Source organism: Maniola jurtina, chromosome 9 (genome assembly GCF_905333055.1).
Source record: "Maniola jurtina chromosome 9, ilManJurt1.1, whole genome shotgun sequence".
NCBI classification, from domain to species: Eukaryota; Metazoa; Arthropoda; class Insecta; order Lepidoptera; family Nymphalidae; genus Maniola; species Maniola jurtina.
In genome coordinates this window covers 15137480-15165315 of record NC_060037.1, presented here as the reverse complement: position 1 = coordinate 15165315, position 27836 = coordinate 15137480, and the positions used below count along the sequence as shown (strand labels likewise).

At 49.0% G+C, this 27836-nt stretch overlaps 1 protein-coding gene across 2 annotated transcripts; it reads left to right on the top strand.

Moving 5' to 3' along the window:
- Positions 1 to 684: 684 nt before the first annotated feature.
- On the top strand, positions 685 to 26765 carry LOC123868363 (fatty acid synthase). 2 transcript variants are annotated; one of them, XM_045910851.1, is made up of 9 exons: positions 685 to 983; positions 6731 to 6923; positions 16695 to 18320; positions 18407 to 19311; positions 19876 to 20823; positions 21087 to 22636; positions 22717 to 22859; positions 24333 to 25408; positions 25872 to 26765. In XM_045910851.1, the coding sequence occupies exons 2-9, from the start codon at positions 6761 to 6763 to the stop codon at positions 26622 to 26624; spliced, it is 7164 nt and encodes a 2387-aa protein (XP_045766807.1). In that variant the 5' UTR covers positions 685 to 983; positions 6731 to 6760; the 3' UTR covers positions 26625 to 26765. The 2 variants fall into 2 exon arrangements, with proteins under 2 accessions (XP_045766807.1, XP_045766808.1); XM_045910852.1 differs by lacking the exon at positions 685 to 983 and having other exon boundaries at positions 6664 to 6923.
- The last annotated feature ends 1071 nt before the right edge of the window (positions 26766 to 27836 follow it).

Sequence of the window (27836 nt, the reverse complement as noted above, 5' to 3'; positions counted from 1 at the left end):
ATAGCTGATAACTTTCAAACGGCTGAACCGATTTTCTTGGATTATAGCTAAGAACACTCTCGATCAAGCCACCTTTCAAACAAAAAAAACTAAATTAAAATCGGTTCATTCGTTTAGGCACTACGATGCCACAGACAGATACACACGTCAAACTTATAACACCCCTCTTTTTGGGTCGGGGGTTAAAAAAAAGAATTCCTTACTTACATAAGTAAAATACTGATTAAGTAGGTAAACGAGGTACCTACCTAAGTATTCATTTTTTTTTAAGTTTTTTATTAAGGCACTTGCAATTAATATAATTTAAGATTTAAAGTATTTTTATTTGTTTAAGTTTTCTATTCAACATCCAAAATTATGAAACAAATGACCCAACAGCGATTAATTAACCGACTGCAAGCAGTATTTATCACGACAGCGCGTAACTCTCATCCCGAGTTCAGAGTCAGTGTCAAGGCCCGCGCGCCGTGCAGCGCTGCGGCACGCGGCGCGCGGCGCACGGCGCACGGCGGCGCGGCGCGCGGCGCACGGCGCACGGCGGCGCGGCGTGGCCGGCGCGCGGCGGGCGGGCGCGCGCCGCCATTGGCCGCGTGCACGTGGCCTGATCTCGCACCATGGCAACGCGCCGCCCCGCGCCCCGCGCCCCGCGCCGCACACCCTTCATATTCGCACTGGGAAGTGGGAACTTCATAGTTGATCTGATTCACAGTCGCGCCGCAGTTCCGCGCTGTCCACTCGTCTCGCCGGACCGCGTCGCTCTCGCACTAAACATCGGAAGCCGGTCGATACGCACGCTACGAATCCTTACAGCGCGAACTGCGTTCTTCTGTTATTATTTGGATTGCGAGTGATAATAATAAATCGACAGTGGCATCGGTCGATATCTACGCGCTCTACACCCGGCCCGCGACTCCACTCGTCCGCCGAACGACCACAGAATAAGCCCCTCACTACACGGAGCTCCCGATTGTTTTAATTTTTGAGTGAGTATTTATTGATACTATAGAACTATTTGTATAAAATAAATACTACATATTATTTTAATAAAATAGGTAGATACACTAGAATATTTAAAAATCAAAGGATGCAATTTCCTGGCATAAAAAAGTATAGGAATCGTGAGTATGACATGAATACTTAGGTAATAAAACTGATGAAATATATCCGTTAAATTTAAATAAAGACGTCTTTGTACCTACGTTTAGTTACAATTTTATGATAAGGTTTATCTACATAAAATTAACGTAATAAATTTTTTGATTACATCATTTGTGTTGACTTTGTCTTATACAAGTATTTAAACATGGTATTTTTGTTTAAAACATCAAAACTCGAAAACTAGTTCAGCTTTTATTTCACCGTTCATTGTAAAAGGTAACTGCAGAGTATCGAGCGCGGTTCAACGCTCTCCCACGACTCATTACTCATATTTTATGACTTGAAGACAAATTCGTTCATGGATACTAATCGCTGCATCGCAGTGAAATCATATGCTGACTTTATGAGTACCTAGCACTTATCTACAACAGATGCACTTGCCACTTCGCAATCAGACTTCACAATTACTCATCAAGTCATCACAGAGACACGGTAGGTAATGTAAACATATTGATTTGTAGGAAACTGTCACTTCCATACGATCAGCTGTTCGCCCACCGAGCCGGCGCGGCGCCACACGCGGCGCACAAACCGATTGCCATTGAAGTCTGAAAGGAACTTAATATGTCAGTACGATTCATAGTTTACAGTTGTGGTACGCTTATAATTATAAAATGATTACATTAGATACAAACGGCTCAACAGTCGATGGTGAGGCGACATGACGTCACCGGCCAGCTGAGCGCGGTCGCTCGGCGCGGCGGCGACGACGTGCCGCAGCCCGCAGGTCGCAGGCCCTCGCCGCGTCACAGCTTACCATGCGCCAAAACCCAAGTTCGAATTGTTACACACTGGGCCTGATCAGTGATCACACACTGGATCTAACACGCTATGATCCAATTTTATCTGTGAGGGTGACGTCAGACTTACAAGAGGACCTTATCACGTAACCGAATTCGGTTTGAATTCAATGCCATTGAATGAATACCAATGTCGCACCATGAGTATCTGCCGTTATCAGTTCAGTTCGTTCAACGTAATCTGTTTATACTAAATCTGTAATATCTGTAGTATAAAATTGTGGTTTTGCGATGTAAGTAAAGCTGTGCTAATAGGGAAGCAATGCGAAATGTAACAGTTCTAAAAATACCATGATTTCTCGGTCTGATTCCCGGAGAGGAGCGGCGGCGGCGGCGTACATCACACATCATTCGCTTCGCATTTTTCTGTTCTAGTATTTTGACTCTGACGTCACACTCTCGCTCTCTTGTGTCAACTTACACTACTACACTAATTCTGATAGACATTATGTATCGTAGCTGGAGGCGGGAGAGCTTAGATACCTACATAATGTAGAGACGATAGAGTTGTTATTGCTCGAGCACTCGTAGTTGCTGCGTGGAGCCGCTCGTCAGCGAAGGTCGATGGCTACAACATCATACCTACAACAAGTGCAAATTAAAAATTTATAACACCCCCGACAAGTGAAGGTTAAAGTAAAAGAAAAGAGCTGATAACTTTCAAATTGCTAAACCACAGGGCTGATCCGATTTTCTTGGATTATAGCTAAGAACACTCTCGATCAAGCCACCTTTCAAATAATAAAAAAACTAAATTAAAATCGGTTCATTATTTTAGGAGCTACGATGCCACAGACAGAGATACACAGATACACACGTTAAACTTATAACACCCCTCTTTTTGAGTCAGGGGTTAAAAATAAAAGGTGCATTTTTTGAGCATCGTCAAAGGTATATTTGTACGGAGGTCCACAGAGCGAGCCCGTGGTTTCCGGCCTCTATCTCTCTACAATCTAGTATTGAAGTTGATATACATATCATTCAGCAATAAACCTTGCATAAAAATGAAAGATAGAAATTTGCCCACTTCCTACCCGGCAGTCGTCTCCAAGGCTCTTCACAATGGATCGGTTCACGCAAACTTAACATACCTTGACACACAGCTCTAATCTCTGTATCGACTCGACGAGTTGCATCATCTAAGAAATTTATCTTTTAAGAACCTCTTCAAATGTCTTAATAATTTTTAAATAGGTACTTGCCCACATACCAAAAATTAGCGGAGACAGCGGGATTCGAACCTTTGACTCTTCGGGTTTATCGCACTCTGAACGCAATGGACTGCTGCGCCTCCATACCGAGTATTAATACATCTTGAACAAAATTAGGTAAAATGTGTGAGAGCCAAAAGTCTGAATTGTAAGTGGTTGCCGCCGCGAAGGGGTGTAATTCGCTGCGCGTAAAAACTCGTTTGGAGACTGCGAGAAGCGGCTTGCAGGGTTTGAGAGTTCAGGGTCCTTTACAAGTAATCATCGCTAATTACGATCGCCATGTAAACAAATGTACCTTTAACTATACATCTATTCTTAATTTGAAACACCATTAAACGTCTTGTGGAGTATCTGGATGAATGTTCGTTTGTGTGAACCACATCGTCACCAGTGTACGCGTTTGCCCTCGCCGAGCCATCTCCTTACTCAATAGTTTAGGTCCTGCATCATTCAGCTTCTCTATATTGTCATTTAAATTATACGTCCGATGCATTTTGGGAGGAAGGTCCCTAGTTATTTGGCATCTATTCACATAAATACTGTCTAAGAGCACAAATAAGCCTGCAAGTGAGAAAGATGTAAGGATACGATGAGCAAGGCATAAAGAACAAGGAGCCGGTTGTGAGCTCCGCCACGCTCGATGTCAGATCCACGAGTGTCGATTCCAGCAGCGATTGCTTGAGCTGTGCTCCTCCGATACGGGAGACTGTCCAATGTCCACCTTGGCTTACGTGACCCATTACAATTTCCATTTGTAGATAACTCGATGAGTAAAGCGCCCCTAACTGGTTTCGGAAGTATTCCGAAATCAGCAGTTATTTCCTTTTCTTCTGAAGCGTTTCGCAAACGACAGATTACATTGTCACAGCCGTTGCGTTGTTTTATTTTGTCAGGATATACCTAGTGTGGTTTAATTCAATTAAGTAAGTAAATTCATTAAATACTTTGTGGAATATTTTTGGAGCGGAAGATCTGGTCAATCGTGTTATTACGTAACTATTAGCCATGAGTTTTATACGTATCGAAAATTGTTCGATAGGTCGGTGTTTTGTGGTTCCGTGTTTGTTGATAACTGCCTTCTCCCTTCACGTGAGATGGGAAATATCTACCTCACTTGTAATATCAATCATGAAGATTGTTCTTTCCACTAGGACTCCTCTTGAATAGCCGCATGTTTGAAGATTCAGTACTTACATTAATTTGTACCTTGCAATCGATATGAAAATGATGGCTTCAGCATAAGACAATTTATGACACGTAGGTAGGCAGGTTTATCTTCATGCGATAGTGCGAATGTAACGAGTTGCGATAACGCGACACTGACCCCGACCTGCGAGCGGCTTATCGCGATAAGACGCCGCGACCCGCGCCCTGCTGCTGCAATGTAGCGCGCGTCACGCCTTATGCAACACGCGTCCACCATCTTGCGAACACATTACACCTGTCCATGCAGCATTGGCTGCACGCTACGCTACGCTTGACCACTACAACATGCAAATGATTTAGTTAACTGAGGGTACGTCAACAAATTACTCCATGTCGGGATATTTTTGTGATCTAACCTGAGAAGTAACATAATATGGTACCGCTACTTACCTAGTTATTTAGATTTTTCCAAACTACAAATTGTGGTTTCCTCGTGTTTTTCCTGATTGGATTTTCCTGAAGATTGGTTATTATTACAGGATAATTTCCTGTGCCTTAACAAACAAACAAACTTAGATTGTGGTAATTTGCTCGGAGGTATAAAACAACTTATTACTCTACGAATATGTATCCCGTGACCCCCCGCGCGCCGGGGACAGGTCCACCTCTAGCTCTACGCCCTCCGTCGCCGACCGTCCCAGCGACGCGACTGTGCGACGATCTCCCGACATCCTTTTTTCAATTCCTGGTTCCCAGGAAGATATCTGGAATTCTGGATGTATCCTGAAAACGGAAATGTTTCATCCCGCTATTGACTCATGAGCATGAAGCTTGTTTCGTCTTCGCACAATCAAAGCTGGCGACAAACATGTAGCAAAATTCCTCTCAGAATGCTAAATGTATCTTCAAGACTACTACTAAGTATCTGCTGAATTTTCTGCTTTTAATTATGTATTGCTGAATTAAAGGTTTCATTGAATTTCCACAAAACGGCTCTCAATCATCTCTCGTCAAAACAACAAAAAAGTTAGGTAATACGAGTTAAAAAGTGTTAGTGAAAACACCTTGAAGTACAAGTTGGAACTAATTGCAATAAAAATTATTCTTCTTGTAAATGGTAGGTAACAACTAACAGACTCCTAATTACTTATAGTTAAGTATATGATACTAAAATTAACATCTGTTGCGCAAATGTACGTTTTTTAGGCGCCTTTTTTTGGTCGCAATCTTGATAAAACATGAAAATCTCAAAAAAGAATATATTTTTTGCTTCAAGCAACACTTGTTCTTTGATCTTACCTATATAATGAACGAGAGCCGATCTATGTTCCGATACTAGAACGTAGTGTTTATATACTCTTTGTCCGATACTAGAGCACTTCGCATGTCAACATCTGACATGTTGACTGACTAGCGAAAACAATTTTCCTGGTGGCTGGTACCAACAACGCAGTGTCTAAAACATAATATCCGAAATAATATAAGTCTATGCCGAAATATGATGTAGTTATATGAAGTAGGTATCTCTTAAACTCTTTTCTAATAACTGTGGGGCCTTACCTAAATGACGTCTAGGAAAAGTTAAATAGATGGAGAATAAGAAAACATAAAGAAAACGTCGTCTGCAGCGCATGTGGTATTGTGGTATGCAATAATCTCGGTAGAATAAGATTAGGCTATAACTAGAGATCACGCAGAAGCAGAATATAAGCCAACGAGGTAAACCAACCTCGGTGCTCAGCCATGAGCCAGCTCAGCAGCTAAATAGGACAAAATGTAATCATGATCATTTTTTTAATAAAGTTGTTTTTGTTCCAAAACTCAAACTAATTTTTGAAAAATATTATTATTTTAATATTTTTACATTCACTGTGTGCCATTTAATAAACATACCCAGTACCCATTTTACATGCAGAATACTTTGTCAAAGTCAAGATTTTAGATACCTAACATAATGGGTGATAGTCTGGTCATAGGGATATCTACTTATGTGGTCTGATTGTGATTAAAATGGAATCGGACGAGTTGAGAGTGGCGAGTAGCGTCGCCGGGCGTCAATTGGCGCACAAAGCGGGCCATTGTCGCGCCGCGATGCCACGTCTGCCGCCTCCGCCGCCGGCGAGCTGAGCCCGCGCGTGATCGGCGCGCAGCTACGCGCGAAGGTCGAAGCGGACATCGAGCCTCGGCGGCGGCGGGCGGCGGCGGGCGGCCGCGCGGAGCCTCCGCCGGGCCTTCGAGGGCGGCTGCGACCTTGTCCGTCCTTGCGCCGCGGGCAGGGTGTCGTGGAATCGTGCGGCGGGTCGCGACCCCGCTATCGCGCCCTTTTAACCGGCGGCGGCGCGCGCGCAGCTTCACTTGCCGCGTGCACTCGCTCGCGCGCTGTTCCCGAGTACAGGCACGTCGCCCTGCTTACAGATTCCCGCTCGCTGCCAGCCGGACAGCGAGATGCCGAGCGCGGTGGTGAACGGCGGGCGCGCCGGCGACGATGACATCGTGCTGTCGGGGCTGTCGGGCCGCCTGCCCGAGTGCGACAGCATCGAGGAGTTCGCGCAGCAGCTGTTCGACGGCGTGGACCTGGTGACGGCCGACGACCGGCGCTGGACCCCGGGTGAGTGAGCGCGACGCCATTGTCACGCAATTGGCGGCGCGCGGCCGGCGAGGGCTTCTCTTATTCAATTTGTTTTCGTCTTTGTTCGATAATGATTAGCTGCCGTTCGGGAAGAGTGCCTCTACCTACTCGTCAAATCCGTAGTACATCGAGCTCACATGCGGAGCTCCGCAGAATGTTATTGTTTGACAATTGGTAGCACTAAAATATAAACAAAGAACGACTTAGTCACGGTAATATTACGTGACTTAGTCTAAAAAAAAATTAGACGTACAGAAAAAAACTTAAATATTGTAATTTTATGCGGCTAACTAGATCTACTTAACTGCGTTGAAAATAATTAGGTACATACGTTATCGCGATAAAGTTACCGTACATAAGTTGTAGGTAATTTTTTGCGGATTTATTACAGAATGATTAATGTAGGTTTTAAATATTTTTAAGTAAAATGAATTAATTTATTTTGAAAATATTTTTATTAGATGCGTACATCGAATTGCAGCCAGTTAGGAAAGTGTCCCTACTCTGCTTGCAATGTAACGTGCAGCCAGCTGCGCTGTGCCGTGGTATCATGTGGTATCGGCGCCGCCTGACTGTGGCGAGCCGTTTTCCGATAAATAAAACCAATTACGTGCCTACTTTTTTTTTAACAAAATGAAATCAATTACCTACCCGAAGTTAATTGCAAAGCTTAATTTTTATTACCCGACTGCGACGACACCCAAAGGAGGGTTATGTGTTGGACTTAGTCTGTGTAGTATGTATGCACGAGTATGTCCGTTACCCGACTACGACGTAGCACAAAGGAAAGTAATGAATGAATGTTCGCTTGTGATTACTCAACGGCTTTACCGATTTTGATAAATGATACGTCATTAGATTCGTCTTGATGATGCCATGTCACTGGATACCCAAATTTCCTAAAAAAATAAAATGGCACTTTGCGCTTTTAATGTATGACGTGAAAAAAAAAATTTTCTTCACGACCCTCCAGCGGTGTACCTATATACAATCAAAATAAAGGGTACGAAAATATACACAACCGATATGTTTGAAAACAGTTTGCGAGTGATAAATCATAGAACTGACAAATGATGGTAGTTAAAGATCCCTTCCTACTCCACTCTACTCCATTCCACGTAATCTCCCGACTGCGAGTTATAAATCATAGAACTGACAAATTATGGTAGTAAAGGTCCCTTCCCACTCCACTCTACTCCATTCCACATAATCTCCCGACACTTGCCCCGTCAATAAAATCGTAACACTAATTTAACCTTCCAAGGCCTAACACTATCTATACTAATAAATAAAATTGAAGTGACTGTTTGTAATTTCGAAATAATGATTATTTAAGCGATGCCATAACTGAACGTTTTTAGGGTTCCATAGCCAAATGGCAAAAAACGGAACCCTTATGGATTCGTCATGTCTGGCTATCTGTCCGTCCGTAATATGTCACAGCCACTTTTTTCCGAAACTATAAGAACTACACTGTTGAAACTTGGTAAGTAGATGTATTCTGTGAACCGCATTAAAATTTTCACACTACAAACAATTTTGGGGGTTTCCCCATACTTAGAACTAAAACTCAAATTTTTTTTTTCATCACACCCGTACGTGTGGGGTATCAATGGATTGGTCTTCAAAAATGATATTGAGGTTTCTAATATAATTTTTTTCTAAACTGAATAGTTTGCGCGAGAGACACTTCCAAAGTAGTAAAATGTGAAAAAAAACCGTACTATACTTACTATACTTACTTACTTTACTTGTACTATAAGACCTACCTACCTACCTTTCATGATTCTAGGTCAACGGGAAGTACCCTATAGGTTTTCTTGACAGACACGACGGACGGACAACAAAGTGATCCTATAAGGGTTCCGTTTTTCTTTTTGAGGTATGGAACCCTAAAAATGTGAAAAAAAAACCACGCGGGCAAAGCTGCGGGCATCATCTTCTATACATTATAATAAAATTGTAGAAAAGTGGTGTCTGTACAATGGAAGTATATAAAAAAAAAGTAGCAGGGGTTGTTATTATATCGATTCCGAACCCGAAATTGTAATTAAATTTTTTTTGTCTGTTTGTCTGTTTGTCTGTGTGTTTGTGCACGCTAATATCAGAAACGGCTTATTCGATTTAGATACGGTTTTCACTAATATATTGTAGTAAGCTTCACTTAACATTTAGTGTTTATTTCATGTCAATCGGTTCATAAATAAATAAGTTATGTCAATTTAAAGAATCACGGCGAACATTTTTAACATACAGAGTACGTACTACACGCCTCGCGCCTGAGCGTCCGTCCGTGGCTATATAAAGCGCGGTCACTATTCCACGCGAACGAAGTCGCGGGCACAGCTAGTCTAGTAATAAATAAAGGACCATATTAAAGTTACACTATAAAAACCAGGAAATAAATTTACAAGCAGTCGGGTTTTTTTCTTTTTTATTACGTAAGTATTTTTCTTATTACTATTGTGTTTATGTGCATAATATGTGTACTAACAATAGTAGCTCACTCTCTACGTATATTTTTCTTCTAACATTTATTAACCGACTTCCAAAAAAGGAGGAGGTTCTCAATTCGTCTGAATAATCTATATACATATAATAAAATTGTAGAAAAGTGGTGTCTGTTCAATGGAAATATATAAAAAAAGTAGCAGGGGTTGTTATTATATCGATGCCGAACCCGAAATTGTAATTAATTTTTTTTTTGTCTGTTTGTCTGTTTGTCTGTCTGTTTGTCTGTGTGTTTGTGCACGCTAATATCAGAAACGGCTTATTCGATTTAGATACGGTTTTCACTAATATATTTTAGTAAGCTTCACTTAACATTTAGTGTTTATTTCATGTCAATCGGTTCATAAATAAAAAAGTTATGTCAATTTAAAGAATCACGGCGAACATTTTTAACGTACAGAGTACGTACTACACGCCTCGCGCCTGAGCGTCCGTCCGTGGCTATATAAAGCGCGGTCACTATTCCACGCGAACGAAGTCGCGGGCACAGCTAGTCTAGTAATAAATAAAGGACCATATTAAAGTTACACTATAAAAACCAGGAAATAAATTTACAAGCAGTCGGGTTTTTTTCTTTTTTATTACGTAAGTATTTTTCTTATTACTATTGTGTTTATGTGCATAATATGTGTACTAACAATAGTAGCTCACTCTCTACGTATATTTTTCTTCTAACATTTATTAACCGACTTCCAAAAAAGGAGGAGGTTCTCAATTCGTCTGAATAATCTATATACATATAATAAAATTGTAGAAAAGTGGTGTCTGTTCAATGGAAATATATAAAAAAAAGTAGCAGGGGTTGTTATTATATCGATGCCGAACCCGAAATTGTAATTAATTTTTTTTTTGTCTGTTTGTCTGTTTGTCTGTCTGTTTGTCTGTGTGTTTGTGCACGCTAATATCAGAAACGGCTTATTCGATTTAGATACGGTTTTCACTAATATATTTTAGTAAGCTTCACTTAACATTTAGTGTTTATTTCATGTCAATCGGTTCATAAATAAAAAAGTTATGTCAATTTAAAGAATCACGGCGAACATTTTTAACGTACAGAGTATTCCACGCGAACGAAGTCGCGGGCACAGCTAGTGTATAATATGTTCCCCGATTACTCAAAGACCCCTGGACCAGTTTGGAATTTTTTTTGTTTGAAAGGGTATACTGTGCAGGTGGTCCCATATAAATTTGGTGAAGATCTGATGAATATCTTCGAAGATGGAGACCAGAACTCCACAATGGATAAGAGCAAATTGCTCGCGATCAGTGTAATAGCTTAGTAAACAGTAGGGTTTTAACTGGGCATAGCCTATATAGTATGGGGCCACTAAAAATTGTATAGTAAAAAAAATTGAAAAGAAAATAAAACCGACTTCAAAAACCACAAACACTAAAAAGTAAAAAATAACTTTTGTTTAGCTACACGTGTAATGTACCTAGGTATGAAGTCTGGCGAGCTTCGGTCTGTTTTATTTTTCTTTTAATTTTTTTTTTAATAAGGAGTGATAGCGCAGTGGTTAAGACGTCAGCCTCCTATGTGGGAGCTCTGGGGTTCCTGGACATGTCCCTCCAGCTTTTTGGAATTGCATATATAGGTTTTAAGCAATTACATACTTGCTTTAACGACGAGGGAAAACATCGTATGGAAACCTGCATGCTTGAGAGTGCTCCTCTATGTTCTCATAGAGGTGTGTGAAGTCTGCCAATCCGCGGTGGATCCGTCCATACCCGTCGGAATCCAAAATCTGTAGAACACTTTTCGTTGACCGAGAATCATGAAACATGAAATTTAGCAACGTCTTATAGCACGAGTGATGGGAAAACCGTGAATTTGTGGTTAGGTAGGTAGGTACATCCGAAAAAAAAAAATAAGATTATTTCTTGTACGGAACCCATCGTGTGCGAGTCTGACTCGTACTTGACCGGTTTTTATCTACTTTGTGCTAAAAGTAGCGCTGTACCTGTGGCTGTACACTGAATAATCATTTAGTTTTGATTTTGAATAAGGTGTATTTTGGGTGGGCCGGGGTTTTCGCGACCCTCATACTACACTGCGAGCTACATCGCGCTCACGACACGACAGCGAGGCGAGCGTAGTGCCACGGTAACCGATCGCGAGAGTTTACCTCCTGTGAGTAACACTAACACCGTCACACCGCGCCGCGTACATCCCGACGGATAGCGACGGGACCACAACAATCCTGAACGCCTGTTTACCCGACCGTTATCCTGTGGTTTTCCTGCAGTAAGCCGACACAAATAACAATATTCGCAATAACACATGTGTATCCTTATTGACTCACCTGTTCCAGTTCATAAACAACATAACATCTTCATTTGAGCCACGAATACCTAACGATTGCCCTTCTCCACGCGAACCTCAAACTCCTCGAAGCGGACAGATGCTTCCAGGCGAGTCTCCAAAAGCGTGTAACCCGGGACACAATTGTGAAGAAAAATGCTCCATGAAAGATGAAAGTTTTGAAAAAATTCAGTCCAATAGTAACTATCTAAATATTCAAAAAATTTTCAAAAGAAAAATAAAACCGACTTCAAAAACCAAAAATACTAAAAAGTAGAAAATCATTTTTGTTTAGCTACACATGTAATGTACCTAGGTATGAAGTCGAGCGAGCATATTATAAAACAAAATTAGAAATCCAAGAGTGAAGCTCGCCCGACTTCATACCTAGGTACATTACATGTGTAGCTAAACAAAAATTATTTTCTACTTTTTAGTATTTTTGGTTTTTGAAGTCGGTTTTATTTTTTTTTGAAAATTTTTTATTTCACAATTTTTAGTAGCCCCACTGTACTATAATATGCTATGCCCAGTTAAAACCCTACTGTTTACTAAGCTTTTACAGTGATCGCGAGCAATTTGCTCTTATCCATTGAGGAGTTCTGTTCTCCATCTCCGAAGATATTCATCAGATCTTCACCAAATTTATATGGGACCACCTGCACAGTATACCCTTTCAAACAAAAAAAAAAAAATCCAAATCGGTCCAGGGGTCTTTGAGTAATCGGGGAACATACATAAAAAAAAAAAAAAAAAAAATAATAAAAAAAAAAGATTCCGACGAATTGAGAACCTCCTCCTTTTTTGGAAGTCGGTTAAAAAATAAATCATTTAAACATTCAGTTTTAGAATCACAAAGAACACCAGCTGATATCAATTCTGAAAGAATTCAGTCCAATTCATGGACGTAGGAAGTAGGAATTTGGGCCAATTACCAATATCAGAGAATCTCAAATGGTCCACTTTGTTTGAAATGTCATTGTTGGCAGCCACGCACAAACTTTGCAAGTTTACGTCAGATCCATAATATACCCAGGCGTACACTGCTGGGTACAATCTCAGAGGCATCCTACCGACTCGCCGCCAACACGTAGCTCGCCATCTACCTCGTACCCCACAGCTGCCCACTCGAGCTCACGAAGAACCATGCATCCGCACAGTGACACTACTGAGCACGGGTCCGTGAGGCTGGCTAAGCGCGTATTGGCAGACTTCACACATGTTCGAGAACATTATGGAGAACTGTTACGCATGCTTTCCCCACGATGTTTCCCTTCACCGTTGCACAACTCCGAAGAGCTAGAGGTGGTGAGAGAGAGGCCGGGTCGGAGCACTCTGCTACAGCGCTCCACTAGTGCGACGTGCTATTCAGACCTAATATAATATTTGATTGTGTAGTGGGGACGTACATTGCACGTAAATCTATACTAATATTATAAAGAAGTGATATTATACCTTTGTATTTTTGTATGTTTGTATTGAATAGGCTCAAAAACTACTGGACCGATTTCAAAATTTCTTTTACCATTACTTAGAGGGATTCTTCCGAATCCGTATAGGCTATATTTTATCCCGGAAAATAGAAAAAATAAATGTCCACCCGTGCGAAGCCGGGGCGGGTCGCTAGTAATGTAATATTTTGGTCAAGAGTCACCTTGTTGAATGGTCGGTACTAATTACGGAACTTCCATAAAACGTGCACTTTAGATTTTATAATTTAATTACCTAAGTGTTAAGTGAACTAAAACATTAATAAAAACCGGCCAAGTGCGAGTCAGACTCGCGCACTGAGGGTTCCGTACTCGGGTATTTTTTCCAAAATTTTGCTCGATAAATCAAAAACTATTATACATAAAAATAAATAAAAACCTGTTTTAGGATATACGGGTAAAGCCCTTTCATATGTCGGCGGTACCGACTTTTAGCTGTCAATACTTTGCTCATTGAGCATTACGTCATCTCCCCACTGTCGTCGTTGGACTATAAAATCAGACACGCTGTGCGTGGCGGGGCATTATTCGTCCGGTTGTTGCCGAGGACACTTCTCAGTAGGAATAGTCTGTCGTACTGTAGGTTTTAGAGTAGTGGTTACCTAAAGTGGTACTGTTGGTTAAACGAGTTGTTATTGTGGTGGTTAGGTTAGATGGTTGGTTTGGGACCGGTGTAAGGGGTGGAGGAGCCGGTCTAGGTAGGTTAGGTTAGGTTTACCTAGTTACGCTGGTAGTTGTGACATGCAGTAAACGGAAGTATTGTTCTTAACACGTCTGAAGATCGCCTAGTGATCGAAGCAGACCCTAAGGATCTCCGCCTGCCTTCATCAATTCTTAAACAATCCTCGTCTCGATCCGACACATATGATACCCCACTTGGCATAGTTATCTTATTTTGAAAATTGAAACACATTTGTTTTTTTTTTTCAACTGATGTAACCACAATTTCGCGGTTTTCAGATTTATTCCTGTACTTGTGCTATAAGACCTACCTACCTACCTGATTCTAGGCCAACGGGAAGTACTCTATGAGTTTCTTGACAGACAGACAGACAGACAGCAGTGATCCTATAAGGGTTCCGTTTTTCCTATCGAGGTACGGAACCCTAAAAATGTGCAATAATATTTAATTAGCTAGTAATGAAGGTTAGCAAGTAATTACACCATTGAAGGTTCTAGCTCACAGAACATGGCGCTGAGTATTCCGTAGTAACTACTTATCTATGTATAAACTCTCTAAGGATTTACATATTTAAAAAAAATGGTTACGTACTTATTGAAGTGCAGGTACTTGATACTTATGTTTGTAACAGAATAAATAACTCTTCGTTAGGTATATTTGTTCAATATTGTATTTGTATATCAAAGTTCGATTTTTTTGCGAGTGCCTAGCTTGAATTACAAGCGAGAAAGCTTCCAGAAAGGTTTGAGCGTATAGTGAGGGACTCGAAGGCACAAGAAACAAAAACTTTGCTAACGTGTGATAGACAGTTAAACTTTGCATCATACAAGATGTAATACAGAATTGGTTTTTCACGGGACTTTTCCGGAAGAAAGTATAATTCAGCGTTAGACAATTCTTTTAATTTTGAAATTACCACTAGATTCTCCCATTTCGTTACTTTAAAAAAAAAATCCAACAAATATTTACAAAGAAAATACCTACATAACTAAGATTTTTTATTTTCCTGCCATTTTTTATTACTTTTTAGGGTTCCGTACCTCAAAAGGAAAAACGGAACCCTTATGGGATCACTTTGTTGTCTGTCTGTCTGTCCGTCGTGTCTGTCTAGAAACCTATAGGGTACTTCCCGTTGACCTAGAATCATGAAATTTGGTAGGTAGGTAGGTCTTATAGCACGAGTACAGGAATAAATCTGAAAACCGCGAAGTTGTGGTTACATCATTAAAAAAAAATTAAAATGTGTATCAATTTTCAAAATAAGATAACTATACCAAGTGGGGTATCATATGAAAGGGCTTTACCTGTACAGTGTACATCCTAAAAAATATCCGAGTACGGAACCTTCAGTGTGCGAGTCTGACTCGCACTTGGCCGGTTTTTGTCTGCGTTTGAAATTGCGTTATTCATAAAACGAATATTAAAGTTAGGAGTTAATTTTAAATAATAAAATACTTAGAACGTGTTCTTATTATTTTTCATGGATCTATCGATGGTAAAAATGCCGTACAAAAATATATGACCAAAATGTACTAACTCTACCTGCACTTTTGAATTCTCACCAGCACTCTGTTGGACACCTTACAAGTGACGGCATAGTGCTGAATCTTATTATTGCATGGTCTTATATCGTACTATATACGTCATCTGGTGGTTCATATGACCCATCCATTTTTGAACAAGGGCTTGTAGTCTATAATACCTATTCTATACAAAACCGAACGTTTCTTGAGACAGTGAATTGAAGAAATGGCAATCCAGGTGTCCAGAGCGTTCTAAATTCAAACCACTTTTTCACTGGATGAGCCTTGGATGAAATATTTGTATGGGATGAGCAAAAACGACTCGTTGATTGGTTTGCCCGCTTGCCCGCTTCATTTCGTAACTCAAAAGAACGTTACTATTTTTATAAGTTTTCAAATGACTTATAGTTAGTTATTTGTGAGTAGGTTGACGATAAACAGGAAGGTAGAGTTTAGGTAGAGCATAATACCGACTATGCAAATGTGGATGTTACAGAGGTCAAATCCAAAATTTATTCTTCTATTTTTGGCGTATCTAGCGTATTGGGTGTAACGATGTCTAATACATAATACACTTATATAGGGACAGTTTTCAAGTAGGCACCGAAGTAAAGTGAATGAGGAAGCAGAACTGCGCAAATACACCGCTGAGTGTTGCGAGCGGCGAGCGGCGAGCGGCGCGCAAACAACATCTACTCGTGTTTGTTTACTTGGCGTTTCCATCCTCGTGGGAGCACTTCGCGCACTAGCGTGTACTCGGCACATAATTACTACTTTGCGCTGCGCAGCTCACACTTGCCTGTGCCCACACCACAGGCGATGGTAACCGATCATTATATTGTACTAGATGCTGCGAGCGACTTGTCCGCGTGTCCGTTATCGGGATGCAAGCTATTTCTGTTGTAAAGGTCAAAATATGTTTTGCAGATGGGCCGTGAACAGCTAGCAAACAGATAGACCGACAATGGACAGACCCCTTTTCGCATTTAAAATATTAGTGTGGATTATTTGCATAGCAATGAAAAGTTTTTGTGGTTTAGGATGCGTTGTAGTAATTACTAGCTGCCAGCGCCGGCTGCCCCCCCCCTCCCCCCCTCCCCCCCTAGCAGTGCGTCAAAAGAGCAGTATATAATACTCAGAATAATCTTAAGTATAATACTCAGAATAATCTTTTTACCTGTTACTCAGATGATATTGTCGTAGTGTACCTGTAGTGTATGTAATGCATATGCTCGCGCGCAGGTCTGCACGGGCTGCCGGAGCGCAACGGCAAGCTGAAGGACCTGGCGCACTTCGACGCCACGTTCTTCGGCGTGCACGCCAAGCAGGCGCACCTCATGGACCCGCAGCTGCGGCTGCTGCTGGAGCTCACGCACGAGGCCATCGTGGACGCCGGCCTCAGCCCCGCCGAGCTGCGCGGCTCGCGCACCGGCGTGTTCGTGGGCGTGTCCAACTCGGAGACCGAGGAGCTGTGGACGGCCGACCCCGACAAGATCAACGGCTACGCGCTCACGGGCTGCTGCCGCGCCATGTTCCCCAACCGCCTGTCCTACACCTTCGACCTGCAGGGCCCGTCCTACGCCGTGGACACGGCGTGCTCCAGCTCCATGTTCGCGCTGGCGCAGGCCGTGGCCGCCATGCGCGCCGGCCACTGCGACGCCGCCGTGGTGGCCGGCTGCAACCTGTGCCTCAAGCCCGCCAACTCGCTCAACTTCCACCGGCTCAGCATGCTGTCGCCCGAGGGCCGCTGCGCCGCCTTCGACGCCGGCGGGCGCGGCTACGTGCGCTCCGAGGCGGCCGTGGCCGTGCTGCTGCAGCGGCGCGGCGCCGCGCGGCGCGCCTACTGCGCCGTGCGCGGCGCGCGCTGCAACACGGACGGCGCCAAGGTGCAGGGCATCACGTTCCCGTCGGGCGACATGCAGCGCCGCCTGGCCGAGGAGACGTTCCGCGAGGCCGGCCTGCGCCCGCAGGACGTGGTGTACGTGGAGGCGCACGGCACGGGCACCAAGGTGGGCGACCCGCAGGAGGTCAACGCCATCGCCGAGCTGTTCTGCCGCGAGCGCGCCGCGCCGCTGCTGCTTGGCTCCGTCAAGTCCAACATGGGGCATTCGGAGCCCGCGTCGGGCCTGTGCTCCATCGCCAAGATGGTGGTGGCCATGGAGCGCGGCGTGCTGCCCGCCAACCTGCACTACCGCGAGCCCAACCCAGACATCCCCGCGCTCAGCGACGGCCGCATCACCGTGGTAGACCGCAACACGCCGTGGGACGGCGGGCTGGTGGCCGTCAATAGCTTTGGCTTCGGCGGCGCCAACGCGCACGTCATCCTGGAGTCGGCGCGCGGCGCGCGACCGCCGCCCGCCGCCTATGCTGCGCCGCGCCTGCTGCTGGCGTCGGGGCGCACGGAGGAGGCGGTGCGCGAGTTGCTGACGCTGGGCGCGCAGCACGCCGCTGACGCCGAGCTGCACGCGCTGCTGGACGCCGTGCACGCGCACAACATCCCCGGCCACGGTCACCGCGGCTACGCGCTGCTCACGGAGCCGCCGCAGTTGGAGGTGCTGGAGGCGGAGGGCGGCGAGGCGCGACCCGTGTGGTTCGTGTTCTCGGGCATGGGCTCGCAGTGGGCGGGCATGGCGCGCGCGCTGCTGCGCCTGCCCGCCTTCGCCGCAAGCGTGGCGCGCTCGGCCGCCGCGCTCAAGCCGCACGGCGTGGACCTGGTGCACGTGCTGAGCGAGGCGCCGGACGCCGCCTTCGATGACGTCATCGCATCCTTCGTGTCCATCGCCGCCGTGCAGGTGGCGCTGGTGGACGTGCTGCGCGCCGTGGGCGTGCGCCCCGACGGCATCGTGGGCCACTCCGTCGGCGAGATCGGTGAGTGTCCTCCCCCTACTGGCTTAGCGATGCACCGACCGATAACCGTACATCTGACGTCATACTTACTCGGGTGTGTAACACAGGGTGCGCGTACGCGGACGAGACGCTGACGGGCGAGCAGGCCGTGCTGGCGGCGTACTGGCGCGGGCGCAGCATCGTGGACGCGGGGCTGCCGCGCGGCGCCATGGCGGCCGTGGGGCTGTCGTGGGACGAGTGCGCGCGACGCTGCCCGCCCGACGTGGTGCCGGCCTGCCACAACGCGGCCGACAGCGTCACCGTGTCCGGCCCGCCCGACTCCATCGAGAAGTTCACGGCGGCGCTGGCGGCCGAGGGCGTGTTCGCGCGCCGCGTCAACAGCTCGGGCGTGGCCTTCCACAGCAAGTACATCGCGGCCGCCGCGCCGCTGCTGCGCCGCAGCCTGGAGCGCGTCATCCCCGCGCCCAAGCCGCGCTCGCCGCGCTGGGTGTCGTCGTCGCTGCCCAAGGAGCAGTGGGGCTCGGAGCTGGCGCGCCTCAGCGACGCCGCCTACCACGTCAACAACCTGCTGTCGCCCGTGCGCTTCGCGGAGGCGCTGCGTGCCGTGCCCGCGCGCGCCGTGCTGGTAGAGGTGGCGCCGCACGCGTTGCTGCAGGCCGTGCTGAAGCGCGCGCTGCCCGCGCCGGCCGCGGCGCACGTGCCGCTGGTACGGCGCGACGCGCCAGACGCGTGCGCGCACCTGCTGAGCGCGCTGGGGCGGCTGTACGCGGCGGGCGCGCAGCCGCAGGTGGGCGCGCTGTACCCGGCCGTGCGCTGGCCCGTGTCGCGCGGCACGCCCATGCTGGCGTCGCGCGTGCGCTGGGACCACTCGGTGGAGTGGAGCGTGGCGCAGTACGGCGCGGCGCGCTCGGGCGAGAACGTCATCGAGTACGACCTGTCCAAGGCCGACGACGCCTTCATCGCCGGACACAACATCGACGGCCGCATCCTCTTTCCCGCCACCGGCTACCTGGTGAGTCTCTCGACCGTACTTTCCGAACCCAAGAACTGGACGATCGATGACCCTCCTCCGACAGATGAGGAACTGGTTGTTGCCCGCGAGGGAGGCTCCCATAAACATTCTAGATCCAACTCAGGGCAGGGCTACCTGCTCGCTTCAGTTATGAGGATTCAGAAATGGTCAAGTTCCAGCTCCTCAAACATGATGCTATGGGTACCTGCACATAGGCCATGAGAAAATGAAACTCTGAACACTTAGAAAGCCTAAAATAAAATTTGAGGCTTCCGTACTCTGGTATTTGTTTGTTCCGACATTTTGCACGATAAATAAAAAACTACTATTTCAGAATATACAACTAAAGCCCTTTCATATGATATCCCACTTGTTATAGTTCTTTGAAAATACTAAAATATCCGCCTAATTTCATGATTCTAGGTCAAAGGGAAGTACCCTATTGGTTTTCTTGATAGACAAGACAGACGGACAGATTAAAAAGTATTATTATCAATGACTATTCGCCGTTTGATTCGACGTGTGTGGAACGGCGCGGTATGAGCGGTGGTGCGTTGTCGGCAGACGCTGGTGTGGCGCACCATGGCCAAGCTGCACAACAAGAAGCTGGAGGAGACGGCCGTCGTGCTGGAGGATGTGCAGTTCCGGCGCGCCACCATCGTGCCGCGCGACGCGCCCGTGCGCTTCCTCATCAACGTGCTGGAGGGCGCCGGCGAGTTCGAGGTGTGCGAGGGCGGCGCCGTGGCCGTGAGCGGCTCCGTGCGCCTGTGCGCCGACGCCGCCGCCGAGCGCCTGCCCGACGACGCCGAGCCCGCCGCGCCCACCGACCCCGACCTGCTGCCGCTCAGCACGGACGACGTGTACAAGGAGCTGCGCCTGCGCGGCTACAACTACGGCGGCGTGTTCCGCGGCATCCGCGCGTCCGACGCGCGCGGCACGGCCGGCACGCTCGCCTGGGAGGACAACTGGGTCTCCTTCATGGACACCATGCTGCAGTTCGGCATCATCGGCGTGGACACGCGCGAGCTGTACCTGCCCACGCGCCTGCAGCGCGCGCTCATCGACCCGGCGCGCCAGCTGGCGGCGGCGGCGGCGGCGGGCGGCGCGCTGCCGGTGCGCATGCGGCGCGACGTGGACGTGATCGCGTGCGGCGGCGTGGAGTTCCGCGGCGTCAAGACGAGCCTGGCGCCGCGCCGCGCCAACGCGCAGGCCGCGCCCAAGCTGGAGAAGTACGTGTTCGTGCCCTACGACAACGCGGCCGTGGCGGCCGAGGACACAGCGCGCTCGCGCCACGAGGCGCTCGTCGTCAGCCTGCAGATCGTGCTGGAGAACGCGGGCGCGCTCAAGCTGAAGCTGGTGGAGGCGGCGCTCGAGCGCGCGGCCGACGCGCTGCTGGCGCCGCTGGCGCTGGCGGCGCTGGAGGCCGAGCCGCAGGTGCGCGCCGACGCCGCGCTGGCCGCTGCCGGCGCCGCCGCCGTCTACGCCGCGCCCATGCAGGCGCACGGCATCAAGGTGAGACCCACATTCATTTTGCACTACTCGAGGCCCGCGACTTCTTCCGCAAGATTTACGTTTCCGGCATTTACGACTCCGGCATACGAGCTATGACATGTAGATCTGAATTTCGATTTTACATATTTTAGCGAATATTTTCATAGTTTAACTTTGAGTTTCTTAAGCTCTCTACACCAATACTAAGAAATTATATTATGCTAGCGAGGTTCTTCTGTTTCCAGGAAGCTCAAATACGGTAATCGGTATACTCGTGTCCGCAGGTGACACCGAAGGACGCGCGCAGCGGCCCGCCCGACTCCGACTGCCACCTGGCCATGGCGAGCGACGTGCTGAACCGGCACGGCGTCGACGTGCTGCGCCACCTGGTGGCCGCGCTGGGCGCCGGCGGCATGCTGCTGCTGGAGGAGCCGCGCGGCGCCCTGGACGCGCACGCCGCGCTGCTGGCGCAGGAGGGGCTGGACGCCGTGTCGCGCCAAGTGGCCGGCGCCAGCGAGCTGCTGCTGCTGCGCCGCCGCGCCGCGCCGCCGCCCGAGCGCATCGTGGTGGAGCTGGACGACGGCTACGCGTGGGTGGAGCCGCTGCGCGAGGCGCTGCGCCGCGCCGAGAGCGAGCCGCTGCGCGTGTTCGCCGTGGCGCGTTCCGCCACCTCGGGCGTGCTCGGCCTGGGCACGTGCCTGCGCGCCGAGCCCGGGGGCCGCGCGCTGCGCGTCGTGCTGGCGCCCGGTGCGCCCGCCTTCGCGCCCGACGCGCCTCCCTACGCCGACCAGCTGCGCAAGGACCTGGCCGTCAACGTGCTGCGCGGCGGCGTGTGGGGCTGCTACCGGCACCTGCCGCTGGCCGAGGGCGCCGCGCTGCAGGTGGAGCACGCGTACGTCAACACGCTGACGCGCGGCGACCTGGCGTCGCTGCGCTGGATCGAGAGCGACCTGCGCCACGCGGGCGCGCGCGCGCTGCCGCCGCGCAGCGAGTTGTGCCGCGTGTACTACGCGCCGCTCAACTTCCGCGACATCATGCTGGCCACGGGCAAGCTGCCGCCCGACGCGCTACCCGGCAACCTGGCCGGCCAGGAGTGCATCCTCGGCCTGGAGTTCGCGGGCCGCGGCGCCGACGGCCGCCGCGTCATGGGCATGGTGGCGGCGCGCGGGCTGGCCACCTCCGTGCTGGCCGACAAGGGTTTCCTGTGGGACGTGCCGCGCGCCTGGAGCCTGGAGCAGGCGGCCACCGTGCCCGTGGCCTACGCCACCGCGTACTACGCGCTGGCGGTGCGCGGGCGAATGCGGCGCGGTGACGCCGTGCTGGTGCACGCGGGCACAGGCGGCGTGGGGCAGGCCGCCATCGCCATCGCGCTGCACGCCGGCTGCACGGTGTACACCACGGTGGGCACGCCCGACAAGCGCGCCTTCCTGCGCGAGCGCTTCCCCGCGCTGCCCGACGCGCACATCGGCAACTCGCGCGACTGCAGCTTCGAGCAGCTGGTGCTGCGGCGCACGCGCGGCCGCGGCGTGGACCTCGTGCTCAACTCGCTGGCGGGCGACAAGCTGCTGGCGTCGGTGCGCTGCCTGGCGCCCGGCGGCCGCTTCCTGGAGATCGGCAAGCTGGACCTGTCCAACAACACGGCGCTGGGCATGGCCGTGTTCCTCAAGAACACCACGTTCCACGGCATCCTGCTGGACGCGCTGTTCGACGCGGACGGCGAGTGCGAGGAGAAGGCGGCCGTGGTGCGCTGCGTCACCGAGGGCATCGCCAGCGGCGCCGTGCGCCCGCTGCCCGCCACCGTGTACTCCGACCAGCAGCTGGAGCAGGCGTTCAGGTAAGGCGCGCCGCGACTGCACCGCACCGTGCCGTGTCGTGTCGCAGTTCGAGCCCGCACTAACCGGCCCGTTCCCGCAGGTTCATGGCGACGGGCAAGCACATCGGCAAGGTGCTGCTGCGCGTGCGCGAGGAGGAGGCCGGCGCCGCCAAGCCCGCCGCGCGCCTGCTGCCCGCCATCCCGCGCACCTACCTGCACCCCGCCAAGAGCTACGTGCTCGTCGGTGAGTGTCCACTGCGTCTATATCCTACGATCCCCATTCGGACTCTGTGGACGCTGATTGTAAAAATGACGTACGTTTTTAACCGACTTTAAACAAAAATGGGGGTTATGTATTCGATCCATATATGTTCCGAGTAGTCCGAACTTGGTATCATTAAACTCCCAAGCCCCTACTTCTGAAACATGATGCTGCGGGCACCTGCACTCATAAGTCGTGAGGATTTTTTTTTATTTATTTAACTAAAGACTTAATAAATAGCACCAAATAAAACCAAAAAATCACCAAACTGAAACACTAAAAGCTTAAAGTTAAAATATTAGAAAGTGAACCGATTTTAAAACGATTGAATTATTATTATTAACAGTGGATAATTTTTAAATTATGTACCTTAAATTGAAAACAATTACTTAACTACAAATTGATGAAAAATACCTTTTATACAAATAATTACATAATTACATAATTCATAATTTATATCGATATAGGTAGAAGTGAAACCTTCAGAAAACTAAACTTCGAAAGAATGCAAATGCAGAATATCAGGAGTAGGGTTTATAATAATTATTATACCTAGTAATTTTTGGTCAACCAGATAGCAAAGTCTGTTTTTGTTACTGGTGGCTAGTTCAAGTTAAGTTAGAATCCTGAAGGTGTTGAGGGATTCAAAGGTACAAGGAACAATAGTTATTTGTTCAACAAGATAGCAAAGTTCATTTTTGTTGCGAGTGCCTTGTTTGAACCACGAGCGGGTGAAGGATCCTATAATATTCTCGCGTAGCGAGTGATTCTATGTTAGAATTCTGAGTGTGGCGAAGGATTCAAAGGGACAAGAAACAAAAACATTGCTATCGTGTGATACATATACAACTTTTCACCTCAATAGCGAACAAATGAGTCTTTTAATTAAATAAATAAATAAAAATAACTACAAAGAAATTACTAAAGTACCTATAACCTAATTAAGATATAGAGTAAAGACAATAATTTTTTGCTTCCCACGATTTTTTATTACTCTTTTGTCTGCGTTCGGAATTGCGTAATTCGTAAAATAAATATTAATTAATCATGTACCTAACTAATTCATTTTAATTCTCTTGTAAGTTCAATGTTGTTTTACAAAATCATAAGGTGTCTAAAGTTAAAATAATAAAATAGAGAGGAATATTATAAACAAGATTTCCGAACTTTTCTTGAGACAATGAATTGAAGAAATGCCAATCCAGAGAGTTCTAAATTCAAGCAAGAAACTCGGCGGTTGCTCTTTTCAAAGATTTGTTATATTTGCATAATGTATTCTGTCTCATTCTCTCGCAGACTAAATCCTGTAGATGTACATGTGTGCTGGTCTTTCCCACCGTTATCGTTACCATTCCGAAATCTGAGATTTCAAATCATAGTTTTAGTAGGTAGTTTTTGAAGTCCTACCTACTACTAGTTACAATATATAGGTATGAAACGTGTGTATATGCGCAGGCGGGCTGGGCGGGTTCGGGCTGGAGCTGGCGCAGTGGCTGGTGGTGCGCGGCGCCACGGCGCTGGTGTTCAACTCGCGCAGCGGCGTGCGCAGCGGCTACCAGGCGTGGTGCGTGCGGCGCTGGCGCGAGCGCGGCGTGCGCGTGCTGGTGTCCACGGCCGACGCCACCACGGCGCAGGGCGCGCGCACGCTGCTGCGCGACGCAGCCGCGCTGGCGCCCGTGGGCGGCGTGTTCAACCTGGCCGCCGTGCTGGCCGACGCCTTCCTCGAGAACCTCACGCCCGACGACTTCCGCGCCGTGGCGCGCCCCAAGGTGGACGGCACCAAGGCGCTGGACGCGGCGTCGCGCGAGCTGGCGCCCGAGCTGGACTACTTCGTGGCCTTCTCGTCCGTGTCGTGCGGCCGCGGCAACCCCGGCCAGAGCAACTACGGGCTCGCCAACTCGGCCATGGAGCGCGTGGTGGAGCAGCGCCAGGCCGACGGGCTGCCCGGCCTGGCCGTGCAGTGGGGCGCCATCGGCGAGGTGGGGCTCATCGTGGACACCATGGGCGGCGACGACACCGTCGTGGGCGGCACGGTGCCGCAGCGCATCGCCAGCTGCATGGAGGCGCTGGGCGCGCTGCTGGCGCGGCCGCACGCCGTGGCCGCCAGCATGGTGCTGGCCGACAAGCGGCGCGCCGCGCAGGCGCCGACGCAGGACCTGGCGCACGCTGTCGCCAACATCCTCGGCATCAAGGACCCCAGCAAGGTGTCCGACTCCGCCAACCTGGCCGAGCTCGGCATGGACTCGCTCATGGGCGCCGAGATCAAGCAGACGCTAGAGCGCGGCTACGACGTGGTGCTGGGCGTGCAGGAGATCCGCGGCCTCACCTTCGCCAAGCTGCGCGAGCTGGGCGGCGACGCCGGCGCCGACGCGCCCGACGCGTCCGTCGCGCCCGCCTCCCCCGCGCCCGCCGCGCCCGCCGCGCCCGGCGAGCTGGTGCAGTTCGCGGCGGCCGGCGAGCTGATGCCCAAGCAGGTGGTGGTCAAGCTGCCCAGCGCCGGTGCCGACGACGACGTGCCGCCCGTCTTCATGGTGAGACTCCGATGCGTTTATTGTTCTTCAACAAAGTGAATTATTGTTAGAAAGTATTATATATTTCCGAAGTTTTATAGATTAGAAGTGACTAGTCGTTTTTATAGACTCGGCATAGTTCAAGAGCCATTGCGCGCTTAAGTCGTTTAAGAGGCAGAATTTGTACATCACTATTCACTGGGAAACAACAGGTTAAATATTTTAACACACATAGCATGACTACTTTTTAAATAACTAGCAGTTGTAAGTAATTTGCTCAAAATTAATCCGTCGGAACTTCTCGTATTTCTGCCATCTTTAGCTCTTTTGAAGTGATACACCAATTCAAGCTAATTATTCTTTGAACCTACTCCCACAGTAAGTTTAAAAAAAGCGACTTCAATAACCACAAACACTAAATATATTTTAATTTACTATGCCTAGATTATATTATAATTAACGTATGCGAGTTGTGGTGGCGCAGGTGCATCCCATCGAGGGCGTGGCGGAGCCGCTGCGCGGGCTAGCGGCCGGCGTGCGCGCGCCCGTGTTCGCGCTGCAGTGCACGCGCGCGGCGCCGCTGGACGACATGGCGGCGCTGGCGCGCTTCTACGTGGCGCACGTGCGCGCGCTGCAGCCGCAGCCGCCCTACACGCTACTGGGCTACTCGTTCGGCGCGGGCGTGGCCTTCGAGATGGCGCTGCAGCTGGAGGCGGCGGGCTGCGCCGCGCGCCTCGTGCTGGTGGACGGCTCGCCCGCCTACGTGGCCACGCACACCACGCGCGGCAAGCAGAAGCGCGCCGTGCGCTCCGAGCGCACGGACGAGGCGGACGCGCTGGCCTACTTCGTGCAGCTGTTCAAGGACGTGGACGCGGCGCGCCTGTCGGCCGAGTTGGAGCGCCTGGACTCTTGGGACGCGCGCGTGGCGCGCAGCACGGCGCTGGTGGCGGGTGCCGTGCGCGCTGCGCCCGACGAGCTGGCCGCCGCCGCCGCCGCCTTCTACCGCAAGCTGGTGGTGGGCGACGCGTACCGGCCCGGCGCCCGCCTGCGCGCGCCCGTCACGCTGTTCGCCGCCAGCGACAACTACGTGGCGCTGGCCGACGACTACGGGCTGGGCGCCGTGTGCGCCGGCCCGCTCAGCACGCGGCGCCTGCCCGGCAACCACCGCTCCATCCTGGCGGGCGACGCGGCCGCCGCCATCGCCGCCTACCTGTCCGAGCTGCAGGCGCAGCGCTAGCCGCCGCCGCGTCGCCTCGCGCCCCGTGTACAGTTCCACTTCATAGGATAAGTCATCGTTTAAGTGCAACGGCCTCTCTATTCAACTCTTTGGGGTATATTATAGTAGAATTTGTAATTATAGAGTTAACGATTATGACAGAGCTTGGCTCGCCGCTTGTGATACGATACATTCCCGCGCCCGCGCTCGCGGCGCGACACGACGCGCGACGCGACGACTTCGCGGCGCACGCGACACGACGTACGATGTCGATACGTACTCGTAACTAGTGTCTAAATTAAAATTCTGTAAACGTAACAAAAAATATGTTATTATTACCTAGCATAGTAGGTATGTGTTGTGTAAAAATATATTAGCGAATGCGCCGTGAAGCAGATAATGACAATCATGTGCTTAGTGCCGCAATGTGGAGTGGTCAGGGAAACAGCGTGCATTGTGGAAATTGTGGAAATTGCTAAAATAATGAAAATAGTAATTAAGTATATAAAAGTAGCTTTGTTATTACTATACCTATTTTGTGAGAAAAAAAGCAAAAATGTAAGATTTAATTTAAGCTTATTCCAAAAAAACAAAAACGCACCAGATCGAGTCGATTAAAAAGTTATTAACAATATAATTAGTAATGCTTAAAGCAACAATATTGTGTTGATGGCGAGTGTCGCGTCGCGAGCAGTGCCGCGCGATTAGCATTAAGTAGCCGTAAGTAGAATAGTTCCTGTGTGTGGTTGTTGTGGTAAATTATTATTATTTATTGCAGAACTAGCGCAAGTGCTCTGTGATTAAAAAATATATTATTTTTCAACAAGTTATTTTATTATTCCTATGCCTGCATACCTACTCCTACAAAGTTCTCATCTATACCTACTAACATAATATTAGATATTTGTTCATTTGTGATAGAGAAACTCTGAAACTACTAAACCGATTTTAATAATTCTTTCCCCATTAAAAGCTACTTTATGCAGAGGCGATTTAAGCTATATTTATTTCAGTAATAATTCAGCATAAAACAATGGTATTCGTAAAGCAAGCCAGAGGAAAAGCTCTACCGAGCTGTTTTATCATGATCGTGCATACTGCATACATACAGTCGCTCCAGCTCCAGCACTCCGGTCGGCGCTCCGGCTCCGGCTCCGGCAGTGCGCGCGAACACGCGGCTCGGTGCACACGCGTTCCGGTTTCATAGTCAATGAAAAGCGATCAAGCGATCGC

What these genes read in the sequence shown, in the direction of transcription:
- LOC123868363 (XM_045910851.1), top strand. Translation starts at nt 6,761, where the DNA reads ATGCCGAGCGCGGTGGTGAACGGCGGGCGCGCCGGCGACGATGACATC. An exon ending in CAGCTGGAGCAGGCGTTCAG is followed by an intron (nt 22,637 to 22,716) that starts GTAAGGCGCGCC and finishes CCGTTCCCGCAG; the next exon opens with GTTCATGGCGACGGGCAAGC. An exon ending in ACGTGCCGCCCGTCTTCATG is followed by an intron (nt 25,409 to 25,871) that starts GTGAGACTCCGA and finishes GTGGTGGCGCAG; the next exon opens with GTGCATCCCATCGAGGGCGT.